The sequence below is a fragment of the Alexandromys fortis genome, unplaced genomic scaffold, assembly GCF_014885135.2.
Source record: "Alexandromys fortis isolate MF-2015 unplaced genomic scaffold, M_Fortis_MF-2015_v1.1 scaffold_4, whole genome shotgun sequence".
NCBI lineage: Eukaryota > Metazoa > Chordata > Mammalia > Rodentia > Cricetidae > Alexandromys > Alexandromys fortis.
Genome location: NW_026067944.1, coordinates 5,450,561 through 5,470,697, shown reverse-complemented (window position 1 = coordinate 5,470,697; position 20,137 = coordinate 5,450,561). Strand labels below are relative to the sequence as shown.

At 36.8% G+C, this 20,137-nt stretch overlaps 1 protein-coding gene across 4 annotated transcripts in view; it reads left to right on the top strand.

Moving 5' to 3' along the window:
• The window catches only part of Usp25 (ubiquitin specific peptidase 25), a 102,900-nt gene that overhangs the window by 37,707 nt on the left and 45,056 nt on the right, over window positions 1-20,137 (top strand). For all 4 annotated transcript variants that reach the window (XM_050148789.1, XM_050148791.1, XM_050148788.1 and 1 more), the window contains 4 exons: window positions 731-893; window positions 5,999-6,085; window positions 10,754-10,891; window positions 14,332-14,408. In XM_050148789.1, the coding sequence (XP_050004746.1) occupies window positions 731-893; window positions 5,999-6,085; window positions 10,754-10,891; window positions 14,332-14,408 (465 nt within the window). The remainder of the gene's footprint in view (window positions 1-730; window positions 894-5,998; window positions 6,086-10,753; window positions 10,892-14,331; window positions 14,409-20,137) is intronic.

Genomic DNA, 20,137 nt, shown 5'->3' with positions numbered 1-20,137 from the left:
GTAATCTACTCTGTCAAAGCATCAAGTTCTAAAGGCCCAAAAGAATCTAAAAAGGCAGTTGAGCCGTCTTGCCAGTCTGTGTCGGTGTTTTCTAGTTGAAACACTATATACTTATGTTCCATATAGGTTAATATTGAAGAGAATCCAAAAAAAAGTTGTCAAGAGACAATTTCATAAGAATGTGGGTACAAAAACCCAGATGTTATATCATCGCTAACACCTCCATGTGGTCCCTGTTGCAGTTCAGAGACAAACATTAGAAGTATGAAGCTTCTGCCAGCACATTGTGGCGTTCATTTTAGAGTATGTTTGTAATAGGGTATGAATACTGTAAAATATTGGCAAATGGTGTAGCATATTAAGCATATATGCAGTGTCAGAGCTGCTGAGTGTTGTGTGCTATGTATGATTGTAGGTAGTGTAAGCACAGTAGGCTTGTTTGTGCTGGCATCCTCACACACACAGCCTAGTGTTGCTACAGTGGCTGTGCTGTAGCACTAGACCATTAGGCAAAGGAAAGTCCATATCCGTTGTACTTTCTTGGGACCACTGTTGCACATGCAGGCTAATCATGACCTGGTTATCCCTGTGTGGCTCATGGACACTTGTATGTGTGATGTGTGTGTGTTAGCCCTATAACAATTCCTGTATGCTCACCCACAATAAGAAGTTGTTTAGTGTGTTGTATAATAGTGTATTTTTTTTCAACACTGTATTTTCATTTCTTAAGAGTTCTTGAAGCCAGCATAGCAGAGAATAAAGCATGTTTGAAGAGAACACCTACAGAAGTTTGGAGGGATTCTCGAAATCCTTATGATAGAAAAAGACAAGACAAAGCTCCAGTTGGGCTGAAGAACGTCGGCAACACGTGCTGGTTTAGCGCTGTTATTCAGGTAAGGGTGGAGATTCAGTTCTCAATCAGCGAGCCTGAGGAGCAGTGCTGTGTGCCGTCCTGTTTCTTGCATATTTTTAGTAGAAGTTCAGGCAGGATTCATGTATGTGATATAAAGTGGCTTGACTTCAGAATCTCCTAGCGCTTTTTGTCTTTAATTACCAGTGTGACCTTTTTGTCTTCTGTTCTTTGTTGTAGATGGGTTCTTGCTGTATAGCTCAAACTAGCTGAGAACCTAGAATTTGTTGCCTCAGCTTCTGAGGGCCAGGACTATAAGTTGGAGATATCACATCTAGTTAATTAAAAGTTGCATTGTTTTCAAACAGAGTATCTTCTTAAAAACACGCTTAATTTTCGAACAAGTTCTTGCTAGGTAGCTCAACTGACCTCAGTCTCCTGAGTGCTACATTCATGTAGCACAATGCCTGGTTCCAATATGAAGCTTTCAATGAAACACAGGTTAATACCTTCCATTTACGTAAGCTTAATTTCTCCTTCTTCCTTGCCGTTAGTAACCTCTGCTATTTTATTGATTTCTGAAGTGGTAGAAATAAGATAGTTTTGTGGGTATTTCTCTAAAAGTTTAGAGAATAATTGTAACCAAGGTATGAAATTAGAATTAACTTTTTTGTGTTTCAGATCATGCTATTTCTATTTTAGGGAAATATTTATAAAATATACTAATTATATTCACAATTGCAAGTTGATTTAAGGGGCATTTTGTTTGATGCTGGTGTTTATATGTAAATACATCACAATACATATGTTAGAGTACTTGAAAGAATAAATATTGATAATTCAAGATTAGCACATTTTATTTTTACCTTAGAAAATCTTTGCTAAATGTTTTGTTTGCTTCTTCAGAATAGGAAATGTGTGTAAATACACATACCCACTATCTTCTCAATTAGAAATAATATTTTTTGATAATACATTTATTATAATCTCTGAAGTTTAGCTTTTTATACAATGACAATTGTCATAATTTTCATTCTGTTTATATGAATAATCAAATTTCAAAATTTAAATTAAGCATTCTATAAATATTTTGTTTTTTTCCGTAAGACAGTTAAAATGTGGCTTAATTGTGTATTGTTCCTAATAAGGACTTAAAAGTCGTTGGGCTTATGTGCCATTTGTTTTTATGTTCAACAAGACTCCTTTGTAGCTTTCTGAGTCTATGTTTTTATGTTGGCTTCAGCGGAGTGACATATGTATCTTATGCCTTTTGTTTTCTGTCAGCTGTTGTCATTGTTAGGTGACTAATTTGTGATTTTAATGTTTTTCTGTGTAGTTAGTATAGGTCTTAAGCCCCACCTCTTGCCTTGTGGCTCATGGGCATATAAGTAGATTTCCTCTGCTTTTCTGGACTTGCCTCGTTCTTACTATGTTATGATAGACACTGCTAAGTAAGATGGCTCATTACTTGGTTTCACAAATGTTGAATGTCTGAGAGATATCTGGATTACTATGAATATGTACCCATTCTTTGACAGTAGTCTTCATTGTAAATTTGTTACTCACTTCTGTAATATAAAAAAGCAATATATAGCATTTATTGGCTACTTGAGAGCCCTATAGGCATTACGGTGGTGTCTTAGGTTTTTCTCCTCTCTTACTCATTCATGGCATAATTTAGACAGTTTGACCTGTGAGGAGCAGATGTGAAGCTGTGAGCCCAGTGTTCCTGAGTACACCAGGCTGCCTTTCTCCAGCACTGTGGGGACAATGCTTCTGCCTTGCCAGGCTTTTCATGGGGAAGTTCAAGCAGAGGAAGTTCCTGCCCACAGCCAGTGCATGATAGCTAGATAAGTGCTCTTCAGGTCTCCTGACAGTGTTCACAGGAAATTCCCACTTGAATTGATAAATTATTATCAACAGAGCAGCGGAAACTCTGTTTGTTAATGAGTTCTTTTACAAACTCAGCTCTAATGTGAGGGAGTAACCATCCACTTACCCCAAGACTATTAGGTCACCAAGTGCGCGCACGCACGTGTGTGTGTGTGTGTGTGTGTGTGTGTGTGTGTGTGCCTGCCTGTGTGGGTGAAAGGAACATACCAGAAAAAAAACTATGTATTCTTCCTTAATAGAAAGAAGTAATTTTATTAGTTTAAATTTTATTATTCTATGATAGCAAACATAGCCACTAAAGAAATTTGACTTCTCTAGCAGAAATCTAAATGCCTATAACAAATCATCTTCCCCCTTTAGAAGTTTGGTTATCACATCCTAAGAAAAGTGACTTTTAGGGAAGAAATGAAGCTCCGAACTTTGGAATTCTGTGGAAGGAAACATGCGTTCACTCATGGCCAACTGTGTGTACTGTATCTCCAATGTTCACTGTCATTTCGGGGAGCTATTATTGTACGTTTAGTTATTAGGTTTATTTCTTTTTCCTTTTTGGCATCACTTAATTCTCAGGTATGAGCCGAGATGTGACTGCTTACTTAGAAAGGGAGCTTTTCACCTAAAGTGGCCTCCATTAGTACCAGAACTTTCGTTGGAATTTGCAGAGTTGGTTGGAATTCTTTCCAACTGAGCTGAATGCTCAGTGGAGTTTCAGTCTCAGACTCTCCCAGGGGCGGAGCTCACTCAGCTCACAGTTAACATGAGACAAGATGAGGGTCAATAGGTCATCTCCTCAGATCAGCAGACAGCAGCAGTGCTTCTCAGTGGACAGGCGCTCTGAAGTGCTGGGAAAGTGAACTGGACTACAAGAATCCTTTACTTCAAAAACCTTGAGAAAGTGGAGGAAGAGGTTTGTTGCACACCCAAACCAAAGGAAATTCTTACTGTTCAGAAACAAGGAAGACATTCCAGAGGGAGTTCAAAGCCCTGTAGTGGGATTCTCATTCCTCTTTGGCAATTTTCTCTTAAAATGCATCACAAAAGTGGCTCAGATTTCCGCCTTCAGCTCTATTCCATTTCTACAATTCACATCTCAAGCATTCTTCCTCTACCACTGCACTGAGGAGGTGACTTTGCAGTCACCATTTCTCAAGGTCATCACTTGCTTCACCTTAAGACAGTGCAGCTGCATTGCTAATCTTTTTTGTCTTGCAATGCTCCAGTAAGTCCTCTGTGTGTCATAATCTTCAGTGGAATTTATCAAGAGATGTATGATGTTTGATGATTTCCCTTCTTGATGTTTTACAGATTCTAAAGCTCTGCTTTTCTGTATTCCTTTTCCTTGCTTGATTTCCCTACTCCTGCTACTGTGCTCAAAACCTTTCGCTTGATTAAGCTCTGGCTTTAAAATGGCACTTTCTGCTTAGATTCTCATTTGCAGCTTTAGCTGTATCCCTTCTGATTTATACTCCTTTCATCCTTTAATCTGCAGTCAGACGATGATAATTCTCATGAAAAAGAGACTGCTTATTTTAGCTATGCTTTCTTCTTTGTCCTCTAGTGTTGTTCATGCCATGGTCTTCCGTAAGTATTTATTAAATGTGTGAATAAATGAGTTGGGCGCCATTGGTAAGATCCCTTCTCAGAGGAACAAAAACAATAAGTTCAAGAAAATGAGTTATTTTATCTGCTCATAATGTTTAATTAAGAACATCTTTACTGGATGTGGTAGCACACACAGGAGACAGAGGCATGTGGATTTCGCTGAGTTCAAGTCCAGCCTGACTAAGGCCAGCCAGAGCTGTGCAGCAGGATGCTATCACAAATCACAAACAAAAAAGAAACAAAAGAGAAGGGCTTATACATAAGTCAATACAGGTCGCTTTTCTCATAGTTTCTATTAGAAGTTGCTTTTCACTGTTTGTACTTAGCTTTCCCTTCCTCTTTTTTTTTTTTAAAGACAAATAGTGAGCCAGATTTACCAAAATTTATCTACTTTTAATTTTATTTACTATTATCATTATATTGTTATTTTTATTTGGTTTTAAGAGACAGTGTTTCTCTGTAACATCCCTGGCTGTCCTGGAACTCACTTTGGTAGACCAGGCTGATCTTTAATTCACAGAGATTGTCCTGCCTCTCCTTTCCCAGTGCTGGGATTTAAAGGTACACTACAAATACCTATTTTTTTTAAAAATAAGTTGTTATCATTGATTTGTGATGCTGCTTTTATGTCATATAATGTAAGCAAATATATATATCATAAAATTCAATACATTATCGTTGCTTGTGTCAATTTATATACTGTACAAAATATGACTCAAGGAAGAAGTATAATTACACTGTCAAACTTGAAGGAATAGTTACAAGTGTGTAAAATATTTATAAGGAGTATCTTGCAGAGATGCTCAGATGAATTTATATCTATTAAGTATGTGTTCTAGTATGTACTATTGTATATTTCATTTTGAACAAATGTTATGATGATAGTGGATTACAAAGTACCCCTTTTAGCTAACAGTCAAGGTCATTATGAGTGACTAGTAATTGAGGTCAGTGGTAGAGAAAGTTCATGGCCTTGATTCAGTTTCCAGCAGCTAAAACACCACCAAGAAGAAAGGTTTTCTTGAATGTCTATCCTACTGTGGACTTTTGCGTTATTTCATTTTTACAATTATACATTTGTCTCCTACTGTGTTTTCTTGGGTATCAAGAGAATATATAATATTTTGTGTCTTTGTCCCTAGCATCTGATGAATACATTGATTTGTACTCAATTTTTGTTGGTAAATAATTTAAAATAGAACACATCTAAAAACTTCTTCACTGTATTTTATCTATTTTAAGAAAATTTCTTGTTAATGACATAGTAAGGTAAACAGATTTTAATAATGTAATACTCTGTATGCTTTAAAAATGTTCTTGTATCATTTTGTACTTCGCATGTAGGATAAATGTTAGTTAGGAAGAATAATATTTTGGTATTGGATATGCATACTAGCCAGGGCACTTGCCTTGCATGCACAAGGCCTTGGGTTCAATTCCCTTCAACCCCCATTCAAAAATATTTTAAACATGAGAATACTATTTTAAAACATAAGTAGGCTGTTCTCAGGGAGAAAATAGGCATTCTTTTGATAATTGCCACAATTCCTTATGTAACTAGTAGAATTATCAAGAATGAGTCTTGGTAACAGTGATAGTCACAATTCCATTGACAGAAATTTCACTTAGATATCTTAAATTATTCTTTTTCAGTCATTATTCAATCTTTTGGAATTTAGAAGATTAGTTCTGAATTACAAGCCTCCATCAAACGCTCAAGATTTACCCCGAAACCAAAAGGTAAAATTATAAAAGATTTTTAAAGTCGAGTACTTTTAATTTTTATAGTCTTTTTTTTTTAAAGAATTTTGGAAGCACTTACTTACTTCATCAAACCTGAAACTGTTCAAATTTTAATGTCATGACATTGATTTCTATTATAGTAACTTCCTTCCTCTTTTCTACACATCATAAATGTGAATTTTCTTTGTCCCCCGTGTCACCATAGCATACCACTTTTATGTGGCCAGTTAGGGACCCCTCACCCATAGTCCTGTCAAGCCATAATCCATCTGTAGGCTGCATGTTACAGTTTAAGGTCTTTCCTTAACTGACTCCCTACAACCATTGTCAGTCTCAGCATTTCTTTTTTGTTGATCATCCAGAAGAATCCTCTGAAACTCAGTTATGTGCTGTGTTTCAGGACAAAGCTATCCCTTCTGTGTTGGACGTTAGTGGTAGGCTGTTTGAGGTTGATGAGAGTAGATTCCAAGGTCTGATGCTTGAATTTAGTTATGGTCCTAAAGCAAGTCATGTTTCTTTCTGAATTTCCTTTTCTGTATTGTAGACAGTGATTGTGATTATTTCCTAGAGATGCTGAGGAGATTAAATAAGATGAACTTGCAAAGTCCTTATAAAAGTTTGTTATAGAATATTATTGGCTATTTTTCAAGGAAAAATTTTGATTTTCATAAATTATAATTTTAATAAAAATTGGACTGATTTGCATGCAAATATTTAGTGGAAGAAAAGCATTGTGGGGGGAAGATGATGTGCTTTGGTGCAAGTATCAGGTCATCTATGAAGTGCTGGTGGCCTTAAGGCAACAGGCTGCAGAGCAAAGGAGGTGACGTTTTGTGTTTCAATGATGTACTGAACTTTGTGTGACCCATTGTTACAGTGATAAATTATTAAGCTGCATTATCCTTTTAGTGTTTAATATTTTAAACCACTTTTTCTGCAAATACATGAAACTTTTATAATGCACACCAGAAGAAATAAAACCTGTAGTACAGCCAACTTTTAGACTGCAATCTTTGGACTGGGTCAGGCTAAAGAACAATTACTTCTTAAAAGGGAATCAAGGCAGTTTAACAACCTCATACTGCTGGAGAAATTATACAAACTTCTTCAAGTATAAGTCTACAGGGGAGTTTGGACTGCCAGCTCTCTGTATCACCTTAGTATCATCAGTTGGCCCTTCTCATGTCTCAGTAGAAGGCATATATAATTTACATGCCTTTAGTTAGAGTTACTTCCAACTGTGGATTTATGTGTGCTGTGCTTACCTTTTGTTTCTTTCATTTTACTATTTCATAGAACTTCAATCTCTTGTTTCTCATAGTTTGAATAAGACCAAATCAGTTTTGTAACTTTATTTTAAAAGAAGAAATTATCCATGTTTATATACCAGAGCTATTTGTAAAGTCCTTAGGATACTCAGCTATGCTGAGTACATAATGAATGCATGCTGGAGGAATATGTAATGAGAGCGTGCTAGAGGAGTGTGTAATGAGAGTGTGCTGGAGGAGTGTGTAATGAGAGTGTGCTGGAGGAGTGTGTAATGAGAGCGTGCTAGATGAGTGTGTAATGAGTGCATGCAGGAGGAGTGTGTAATGAGAGCGTGCTAGATGAGTGTGTAATGAGTGCATGCAGGAGGAGTGTGTAATGAGTGCATGCAGGAGGAGTGTGTAATGAGAGCGTGCTAGATGAGTGTGTAATGAGACCGTGCTGGAGGAGTGTGTAATGAGTGCATGCTAAAGAAGTTTATTTCTTGCACTGGAAGGAGAGTTACCATTTCTATTCTTTGAAAGACCCTTATGCAGAAAAATATTGTGATAATTTGCAGAAGGTTTGATAAATAAAGGTCTTTAATATGCCATGTAATAGCAGGAAACAATGTGCTCAATGCCTTTAAAACCAGTGTTGCAATTGTGGGTAATAGTCAATCACTGCTTCATGCTAAATTCACTTGAGATAATGAAAGATATTTTCTGTCTTAAAGGTATAAATATAACATTTGCCATTTCTCTTAATAGTGAATTTACATTGAACTCATGACATGTTTACTGTTACTCTGAACTTGAAGACCAAAGTATTAAGATACAGACTACACCTGAGATTGGTTTAATCATATTACAAAGATGCCATTTGCATGCACTGCTAAGAATATCTTTTTAAATAAATAAAGCTTCCCACAAATACTTCGTGCATTATAATAAGAGGCAGGACTCTCTTAAAAGTCTAGATTTTATTTTAGATAGAGTTGGTTTGTCTAGAAATATATGCTCACTTATTTGAACTATAAGTTTAGTATGCAGGTTAATTGTTATTTGAGACATAATGACTGCTTTCATCTCCCACTACAGATATTCTTTGAGTTTAGAATATTATAAGCCCCACCAGGTTTTTATGAAACAAATGAAAGTGTGTGTCTCCACAAAAATTCCTACACCATTGTATCCAGCAACAGAAGCAAAGACTGTTAGATAAATGTGTTGTATTTAATCTACGATATAATGCTACACAGCAGCAAGTTGTATCAAATTACAAGTGTGCACAAACATGTAGACGGAGCACTTAAAAAGTATACTGATTGCACAAAACCAGTCTAAAGCAAATACCTAGAGGATGACTCCATTCATATAAATGTCCAGAAAATGCGACATGACTGCTGTTAGCTGAGATGACTAGGGAGTGGCTGCATTTTGGGGTGTGGTGAATAAATACGTTTGCTATCTTGATGGTAATAATGCATACAAGAAGCTTGGGAAATTGTGTATATTTTAATTATGTATATATTGTGCATTAATTATGCCACACCAACCCTGTTTCCAAAAGTAGTGTTTGAATAGTTTTTATGTGTGCCATTATTTTTATAATTTAGTCAAGTGAAATAGTTGCTCTGTTTTATTATATAATACTATACCTTTTGATAGTCAGATTCTAGCTTCAGATATAGACAGAGACAGATATTTCGTAATATTTTGCTTTCCAAATAATCTTGGCAGAATTTCTCTTAGTTGAAAAAAAATATTGTGCCAGGCAGTCATGGTGCACATCTTTAATCCGAGCACTTGGGAGGCAGAGGCAGAGGCAGAGGCAGGTGGATCTCTGTGACTTTAAAAAAAAATTATTCCTATATTTAATAAGAAATATCCTCATTTGTCATTGAGGGGAGATAATGACGAAGTGGATATCAAGAAACAGGGTATTTGGAGAAATTGTTGTATAGATTAAAATTAATAATGTTTATGCTGTTAAAACTTACCTATATAGGGCAGTTGTAGAAAAAGTTAAAGATGGGATAGATTAATTTTTATGTATATATTTTGTCTTTAATCTTATTACTGTTTATGGAATATATAAATAAGTGTTTTTTGCAGTTCTTTATGGTTTACAAATTTCATTTTAGAATTAGTTTATGTGAGAATGCCTCAATGGTGTGTGTTAAATGATAAGGCTTTGTTTTCTTTCCTGTTTCTTAGAGTTCCCTTTTTAGTGCATTGAGAGAACAAGGATTTTTATGTAGATTGTTATTCTGAACATCAGTTATATAACATTATCTGTATTGATAGTTCTATAGTAATGTCGATCATGAAAATAAAAACCTTCCCTTATTTAAATAGTATCTTTAAGGTTTATGTTAAAATTATTGTTATAAAGACTATTATGGAAACTGATTTTCTGATTTGCTGCCCTAAAGCATTTCACTAAGTGACATGTATTTCATGACTTTTAATGTTTTTTGATTTAAATAAGTGAATAAAATTATTTTTTTCACAGAAGGTTTAGTGTAATCAACCAGTAAGAATTGAATACTTGCTTTTTGTAGCAAAAAAAAAAAAAAAAAAAAGAGATGGGATATGGAAATGTTTGAGAAATGTGTAATCCTAGAGAGAATGAAATTAAGATTTCATGTTAGGGCTTTGTCTGATTAGTGATTATGATAATATTATATATATTAAAATTTTAAATTGACAAATTACAGTAATTACAATGAATTTATACTAAATCTTATAATTTACAAAATGATTAAATGAAATAATTTTATTAATAAGATATAAGGTAGTATGTATAAGTAGATGTTAGTGTTTATTAGGTCATTAAGTAAGGATTAGACACAAGCCTAACATTAGTTAAATAATTAGAGTCCTTGTATGAGAAGTGACAGTTCGCGGTCTGTAGTCAAAGGCATACAGTAGATAAGAATCTGGAGACCCTGTTGACTTGGAGGGGTGGGTCTAAAGCACTCAGAGATGAGAAGGGTCCTTGGTTTAAATGGGCGTTTGGAGTACAGCACTCAGATGGTGCATGACATGCACTGAGCTCCCACTGAACTGTGTTGGCTCTTCTGCTTGCTCTTGTCAGCAGCAGCTGCACCCTGATGAATGGGAAGATTATAATGAGGAGACTTAAATGAGGTGGCTATTCTTGGCTGGGTAGTGACATAATTTGCTATGATTATGTGTTATTTATGCAGAAACGGTGAGGCTAGCCTAAGGTCCTCGGTTGTGGCTCTTAACTCCTTTGAGTTTTGTAGCTAGCACTCTTTCAATGTGTCGGAGTGCCAGATTTGTCCTAATAGATGTCAGTTACTTCCTAGTTCCTATTGAAGTATCTGTTGACCAGTAAAAAGTTTCCTGATTTCACTGGAAATGCTGTTTTTATTTTCTTTTCTGTCTGTAGGAACATCGGAATTTGCCTTTTATGCGGGAACTGAGGTATCTCTTTGCACTTCTGGTTGGTACCAAGAGGAAATATGTTGACCCATCTAGAGCAGTTGAGATTCTGAAGGATGCCTTCAAATCCAATGACTCACAGCAGGTAGCCTCCTGTCCCTTTTTTCCATATAATCTTCTAGATCTTTGTGACACTTTTCCAAGTGTGTCTGCTGATTTACGATGACATTACTCAACTTTATTAATAATAACTTGAAGACATTGAAATCATTATTTTATGTTTTGGAAAACATTTAAACAGAGCAAAAAATGACTATGTTGGAGGTATAAAGGTAAATGAATTTAAATTATAGAATGATGGGCATTGCCAAGGAAAAACAATGAACAAAATTAAGAATATTCATATGTTTAAAAGATTTTATGTGTATGGGAATTTGTCTTACATATATTTGTCTGTACTGTGTGAGTACCCGGCGTGCCTGCAAGGTACAGGAGGACATTAGATCTCCTGGAACTGGAGGCACAGATGGTTGTGAGCCACCATGTGGTTCCTGGGAGTTGAATCTGGATCCTCTGGAAGAGTAGATAATTCTCTTTAACTACTGAGTCATCTCTCCACGTCCTATAATTAACAATTTTAATGAACTTGTGATAACCCGATGCAATATAGTATATGTGATTGTCATGTCCCGCCTTTGCAAATAGGCATCAGTTTTCCTGTATTACCTGTAAGGGGTTTTAAAAAAAAACATTGCTTCTGCCATTTTTCTTGCTTTTATTATTTTTCATAGTTCCTTTTAGTTAACATTTGCCAAAAAGAGTATTTCAGATGATTTCTTACACAGGAACAAGCGATGTCTATAACCCAGCATTGCTACTTGAGAGGTCAGACAGATTCAGAGCACACACAGGAGGACATGCAGTTGTACAATGTAATAAATGTTGGAGATTCTGCAGCCTCAAAAGGGTGTCGATGACACAGGGAGCATCACAGAGTCACTGCCTGTTGGACAGGGACCTCTGTTTTACATGGATTCATGAAATAAAAATTTAGAGCAGGATTTAGAAGAAAAAATGTGTTTCTGTTTTCTGGATTTTACTTAAAGTTTAAGTTGTTTAGAAAATATACGCAAACACAAAATACGTACAGCAGCATTTGCTGTTGTGGCATTTTCCTTTTTTAAATGTTTTCCCAAAGCAGCCCAGAGCTTTCCATATGCTCCATCTACTCTGCTTCCTCACTGACTCTTTCTCGTTGCAGCAATACTAACACAAGCTAAAGAAATAAAATAATATTCCCCACATGAGCAGCTCTAGGAGCCTGCTTCTGGTTCCAAATATATCATATTCATTTATTAACTTCTTGCTATAGCCTTCTAGTGCATACGTGGCTGTCCTCTCTAGTTGCTCTTTGTATAAAATTATTTTTGCACAAGCTCTCTTCTATTCTTTCATGTTTTCTTCTCTGCTTTCCACATTTATTTTTCCCCTTCTTTCTACAGAAGCCTGTTGATCTGTTGGTATCTTTCCTATTAAAGCTGGGGCATGTGTGGGACTCTTCCCTAAGAGTGAATGTCCTGATGGACAGCGCTTGCTACCATGCTGTTCTGTGCTTCTGAATGCTGTAGTGTGAACAACTTTCCTTTGCCTGTACTGACTAGTTTTATCTTTGTTGCTTCTTTTTCTCTAAATGTCTTTAAAGGTAGATGCACATTAGTTACTTTGGTACAGGTGTGATTTTCTGACATTTACATTACTGAGTTAATTTAATGTGTATCCAAGTCACATGAGTATTGTGATTAGGTTTTTTGTTTGTTTGTTTGTTTTTGTTTTTGTTAGTTTGCTTTGAGACAGGATTTTTCTTTGTAGCTTTAGAGAACACCTGAAACTTGTTCTGCAGACCAGGTTGGCCTCGGACTCACAGAGAAGCTGCCTCACAGAGAAGCTGCCCGCACCTGCCTCCCAAGTGCTGTAATTTAAGGCATACGCCTCCACGTCCTGGCTTGGTATTTTGTACTTGTGTTTCTTTCATATTCTCCCAGAATATGTCATGTTTTGAACTGTGAAACAATTTTATGGGCGATTCTTTGTTGAATGGCAGTCCTGTCTGTTTTAGTCATACTTTTCTTATAGTTTAAACGTGGATTGTTAAGGACCTCCCTTGTTCATCCTACTGAACTTTGCTAAAATTTGTTGTGTAATTGTAAATTTTAGATTGATTACATAATACATAAAAGACATGGAATAGTTCTCTCGAAGACATAAGTAGGAAACATGATGGTTCCTTTTAGCTACAGTCTTCAAGAAGAATAAAATTGTTTAAAATGTTTACAAATAATCATCTGGCTCAGGAACAATAGAAAATTATTAATATACGTGGAGGCCAAGGGTTTAGAATGAAGATGCGGGTAGAGCCGCGTGCTCTCTGATAGGAAGGAGTATCTTCCTGCCTCCACCATTTTCTGGTATTGTTTGGCCCTGGCCCTAGAAGGCTGGTTTTGATTCTGCCTGTCTTCATTTGTGCTAATTGCCTTCTTTTGTTCTGTGTTCTACTGGCCATTAGTGGAGTTAGGGCACTCTTTTATCTAATTCAAATTCACCATAAGATTATTAGTAATTTCCACAAAGACCCAAATTCAGTTAAAATTGCTTTTGGAGGTTTTGCGTAATTTTTTTTTTTGCTGCTATTTTGCTCAAGGTGATACAAGTATATACAATAGAGACTTTTGTGCTGAGATCAGTCCTGTTTAGCTTTATGGTACTAGAGCTACTTGCTCTTCCTACACCTTAACATCAACATTTTATAGATGAATTCATTGAGCTAAGCACTACTTGGGAAAAAATGCAATTACTTTATTCTTGAGGCTCCTTTAGTTTTGACAAATTACCTATGTGGCTTCATCTATCTAGTCTTGATGCCATGAACTGGTCTCTTTTTTAAACCTATTCTTCTATATTCCAAACATTATGTAAGTGGTGGTAGTAATTACGTGGGCCACTACTTATCCTACTATTTTTTTGTTAGGGGTCAATAAGCCAAACAGAGGTATGACAAAAGGTATTATTTAGCTATTTCTGAATGTAAAGTTCATTTGGGGTCTAAGGATTGTAGACTAAATAATTGGGCTTACTACCTGTAAAAGTTAATAAATATCTTGATAAAAGTGGGTATGGATTAAAAATTGTATGAGTTAAACATTTGTCAAAAACAATAGTCTTTTTTTTTAGGAGAAAAAGGTGATGATAATTTTGTATAAAACAGAGTCTTTTGGTAAAAGGAAGTCTTTCATTTCATGGATTCATTACAAAGTATACAGGGAGGAAATAACTAATATTTTTTAAAAATTCATTTGTTATATTTTATGTGTGTGTGTTTCCTAAAATGAAACCTTGTGATTTTAATACTTTTTAAAACATTTGGTTTTTTTTTTTGTCCTGGTTAAATTATGAAAATTTATTGCATTTTATGGGACACATCTCATGATACTTTTGTGAGTAATGTCTGTCTATGTTTTATTTTGCAGCATCTAGTATGTTTATTGGTAGGATCAAATATCAACCAACTGACCCTTTTTCTATCCACAGCAAGATGTGAGTGAGTTTACACACAAGTTGTTAGATTGGTTAGAAGACGCCTTTCAAATGAAAGCTGAAGAGGAAACGTAAGTCACTGATATTTAAAGATATTTAAAGTCAATAAATGAGAATCGTTTTTGTTCTCTCGGTGCAGTCCAAACATGCAAGTGAGAGAAACTTTTGGGAGTCCTATTATTACCTGTGTTATAAAGGCTGTTTGGAAGGTAGCACATTTCCGGTAGCTCCCAGTTTCTCCCATCAGATCTGGTGTGAGATTCCTAAGGTTACCAATCTTACAGCCCTGTGTTCTTCCTGGGTTCAACTTTTCATGAGGAAGAAGGGGGTTAGCTGGGCATGAATTTCGAAAAACCTTACTTCATCTTAAAGTCCTTTTCTGAGGACAGGACGATCACTTCCCCCTCCATATTCATGCTGCCCATTCTGTAGATTGGGTGTCAGCACAGATGCTTGACCGTTTCACAGTTATTTGTAGGGACAGTGGCAGTTCAGCGCTGTGTGTTGTTTCTCAGGTGCCATTTACCTACTGTTTAAAAAGAGACTCTCTCATTGGAGTGGAGTTTGCTCAGTCTCCTGAGGCCACTCTTTTTATATCAACTGTTTGTCCCCTTATGGGTGCTTTGCCTGCATGTTTATCTGTGTGCCACATTATGTGTCTGCTGCCTGAGGAGGCAAACGAAGGGATCACCTGGAACCTATGTTAGGGTGGTCCTCAGCCACCACGTGTGTGCTAGAAAGGAAAGCCAGGCTCTCTGTGAGAGCAGCAAGCAATGTTGACTGCCAAGCCATTTCTCCAACTGCACCTTTATGTATTTTGTTGAAGCCCAGCCATTTAGATTGCTGCTAAAGGCTATTGTGAACTCTGCAGTGTGCACTGAACACTATGTAGAACACAGGCAAGATCCTAGGCTCAAAATTATTACCTCCTTCCTTCTTCCAGTTTTCCTAAGTATCTTTCATCTTTTTCTTTTTTTTTTAATTTTAAAATACATTCAGCCTTATTGTTATGTAAAGGCCACTATAACATGGTTGGCCATTAATTTAAATAGGCTGCAATATCATTATCCATCAGAGATGTACTTAAACATTCAACCCTCCAATTTGCTTTCAAAATCCAAGGGATTTTTTTTTCTAAATGACATTTAATTGATCTTTTAAGGCAAAATTCAGAGGAGTTATACCCAGAAATCAGATTCTTTGGCCTTGTGTACACAAGTCAATTAATTAAAAAAATATGTCCCAGCTTTTTAGTTTTTGTGGGCTCCATAGTAATCTGTACCTGTACAAAGCTTGCTGGGGTCCTCATCTTTGGGCTGTGTTCTTTCACTTAATTCTCTCAGCACCTCAGATATTGAGCTGAGCATGCCTGGATTTTAGATTTCAGAGGAATATTAAGACACATACAACATACACGCACACACACACACAGAGCTAGCACCAGCATGTTACCTTGTCATTTTTACCCTGCAGTATTAATCTCTTAATTTTGTGTGATTTTGACTTGTGTTGTTGGCAGAATAATGGCAGAAATTTAGGATAAAACCTAAGCTGAGAAAACCCTATTGGTTTTAGTTCTGCAGAATGACTAGTGAGTTGCTTGTAGACCACTGTCTGTGAACGTAAACCAAGCTGAGAGAATCTTACTAAGGCCTTACTTTACAGTACAGTGCCAAAGTTTAATGAGAGAAGTGTCCTTTGGCCATAAGTTGTGATTAGCTGAGTAGTGCACTAAGAAATAGAAATTGGAGTGCGGAGCCCTAAATGGGACAGCTATACTGCCTCCTTCAAGGTTCAGGGTTTTTTTTTTTTTTTTTTTTTTTGTACCTGGCTTTGCCTTTGCTCTTAGGAGCTCAGTGTTCTGTTTGTCTGCACACAAGTGGACTCAGCCACACTGCATTGTGGATCTGGTATGGAAATTGACTCCCCACCCCATACTGAGGAATGTTTACCTCCTAACATTTGTTATGAAGAGGGCAAGTCGCTCATTCTCTAATAAACAACTCTTATTCTCTTACAAGGCACCATAATTATAATTATCCCCAGTGGGTCACACACAAAACAATGCCATGAAAGTAGGGTGGGGCTTACTAGGAAAAAGCACTTCAGTGGGAGAGGAAAAGAAATGAGAGGAATGAGAAGGAAATGCAAAATTCATTACATAAACATTAAATTACCAAAAATTGATAAAAGAATATTCAATATTATTATGTATAATAATAATAATAAAACATGCAACTGATTAAAACAAAAAAAACCAAAATAAAAATAAAATGAATTTAGCACCAAGTGTGTACTATTTGAGGAAACAAAATTAAACATTTGCAAATTATTTCCATCATAGAAAGGCATTTGATAGCTGATTTCTTTTTGGTTTGTTTGGAAGTTTATGCCATTGGCTACCGGTTAAATCAGAAGGTGCATTTTCCTTTTGAGATAATTTATTGCCCATCAGCCCTCCTTTCTGATGGAGAATGTTCTAGCAATGTGTTTTCCGCTATAGTAGCTGCAAAGGCATCTAACCAAACCCTGCCCTCCAAGGCTTCTCTCTGTCTTCATCTTAGCTTCATTTAGTTAGTTGCCCACAACTTCCTATTCAAACTTCAGCACTGAATCTGCTCTTGATGCTTTTGAGACCCAAAGCCTAGCATCCAGTGAAGATACCTTTGCAGTACTATTCTGAGATTACTTTTGGTGTGTGTCCCCAGTCCTGAATATATTTCTTAATGCTATATCCTTTTTCTAAATGACTTATTTATGTGGATGAATGTTTTGGCTGAATGGATGTGTCCCATGTATGCACCTAGTGCTTGTGGATGCCAAAAGATATTGTTGAAACTTTGAGACTGGAACTACAGATCATTGTTAGCTGCCATAGAGATGCTGAGAAACAAACCTGGGTCTTGTGCAGGAGAAAAAAGCCATCCTAACCACTGAGTCATCTCTGGAGCCTCTTCATGCTATGTCTTTTGGGGTGTCATATATCTTTGAGTTCAGTTACATGCATGCATACATTGTATGTGTGTGTCTGTCACATCCCTTCTTTTAGAAAGTGATGATGGTTAGTTTTAAATGTCTACCAGAAAGAACTTAGACTTAGTTCTAAGACTTAGTTCTTAGAGCACTTCAACTGAGGAGTTATCTAAATAACATTGGTCTCTGAGCCTATCTGTGGGTGGTTGTCCTGTTAACTGAGATATGGAGACCTACCCTGAATGTGGGCAGCACCATACCATGGACTGAGCCCTAAATTGTGTAGCAGTGATGAAAGCTAGCTGACAGGCAGCATGAGTGCATTAGTTTTCCTATGGTCCTGACTGTGGTTGTAGCGTGACCAGCAATCTCAAGCTCCTACCTTGGTGAATATTCTCAGATGACGGGATGTTACTTGGAATTATAAGCCGAATAAGCCTTTCCTCCCAAAGCTTCTTTTTGGCTGGGGTGTTTTACAGCAGCAGCAGAAATAAAAATCAACAGAAGGCTTGAGTTAGATTGTAGCGTTTTGCTAGCATCTGCTTTATACAGAGCCAGGAGTGCTTGAAGGACCGAGTGCATGTTTCCTGGTCAGTTACTCTGTACCCCTTACACTTGCTGTTGTTCTAATTCCTCCAGTGACATCTTGATTGTTTCCTCACAATGAAGATTAGTGATACCTGAGTTAGGATATCCGAATTGTTCGTCCCCTCTACTTTCTTCCCACTCACTGGGTTTAACAGGTGTGCTCCGCCAACACTCTGGTCCAGAAAGACCCAAGTGTGGGTGCCTTTGTGGCTCTGTCCCCTGAGAGTTTGTTTCTTTTTGAGAAAATGCATGTTTCTTGCCCTTTCTTTGTTAGCCTTCTATGCCCAGAGGTAGCTGAAAATAAAGTCATCAGAGTTAAACAATCTTTTTACCTCCCTGCATTAACCATTGTTCTAGAAGGTTCTCTCAGTGCTTTGAAGTGTTACTCTTGAATTCCTACTTTCTCCTCTCAGGTAAACACCATAAAGGGTATCCTACACTACACTGCTCAATCGCCTTTTATCCATAATCTTCCACCTTCCACTCTCCATTTATAACTGTTTTTTTTTCTAAAATTTTTAGAAGAAAGTCCTTTTTATTTCTTTTTTATCTAAATCTTAAATTTTCCTGGAACTGTTGTAATAGGAGCAGCGGGGCTGTGTTCCTGGCATCTGGCCGACCGCACAGCTAGCTTTATACCCGAAATAATTACATGGATACTGTATTCTTTTAAACACTGCCTGGTCCATTAGTTCCAGCCTCTTATTGGCTAGCTCTTACATATTGATCTAACCCATTTCTAATAATCTGTGTTGCCCACTAGCTGGCTTACCAGGAAAGATCTTAACCTGCGTCTGTCTGGAGTGGGAGAATCATGGCAACTCTTACTCGGCTTCTTTCTCCCAGCATTCTGTTCTGTTTACTCCACCTATCTAAATTCTACCCTATCAGAGGGCCAAGCAGTTTCTTTATTAATTAACTAATAAAAGCAACAGATAAGATACAAAACCCACCTCCATCATGGAACTATCCTCATTTGCTTCCCAGTAGTTCTTAGTTAGCTCTGAGTTCAGCTGATTTGATTCACTTTGCTGTGCCCATTTTGAGGCAAAATCTCTGCTGTGCCTTCAAAGTTGGAATAGACCTATATAGAGGAAGGTTACTCTTAATGTTTTCTTCAGGGAAGTTTCTTTTGTCTTTGACCATTGATAATAGACTCAACTTCTTCTATTTTCATGCAAGTGAGAGTTGTGTCTCTTATAATAGGACTTTTCATTGCTTCTTAACTTTTTTTCAGTTCTGCTTTCCCCTGTTTCTATTGATGTAACCATAGCACATTTCTAGGGTTCATGATCTGTGCTTCAGAGTGAAGAGTGTCTGGGAAGATGCAAAGAAGACCAGAGTAGACAGTTCTGAAATGTCCATGCCTGATGCCTTCAGGAAAGATGTGGTATCCTTCAGTGTAGAGTGTGCCAGAATTCTCACAGGTGCTTTGAAAATAAGTAATTAGAGTTCAGAATTAGCAGAGCCAGTTGCAACTAGTTGCTCCTGCAAAGTTATAAAATCAAAAGGCATCAGATAGGTCATTATTCTTCCCAAGAGTTAATTTGTGTGATCGGGAAGGGTCAAGGCCTAGATAACATAGGTTTCCTTTATGGAAATGCTGATTCCTATTAGTAATTACACCCAAAGAATCACAATTGTCACTTTTTGGATGTTTTCCCCATATCAAGTGAGTCTCTAGAAGCTTTTGTTGTCACAGTTTAGAAAATTCTTTATTAGGAATATTCCCAAAGATTAAGTTTTTGTATTGTGTAAACACCTCAATTTTTATAGTCAGATATAATTTAACTGCTGGGGCTATATAATTGTATTGATGACAGCAACCCTCAAACTAGTGACTTACACTATATCCTCACATGTCCCCAGTGTGTATAAGTAAGGGACCCTGTTCTGCTTACCCAGGGCTGCAGGTGAGCAGGAAATTCCCTTAGGTATAAACTTGCAGTAACCACAGGTGAAACCAAGTTCTATAACTTGCCTTATTGTAGAGTGAGTGGGAACACTTCACAGCCCTAGGTGGCTACTATCAAACCAGGTAATGTGAAATCAGGACCTCTGTGCAGTGCTGATATATGAAATATATATATGAAATAGTATATCAGCCACACAGCATAGTTTGGTTGTTCTTCAAAAGATTAAAAATGCATCTTGATTTGTAGGCATGTGTTCCAATGCTTTAAAAACAGTCTGAAGCAGTATTCGTATACCCTGTTCATAAAAAACTGTATACCCAGTG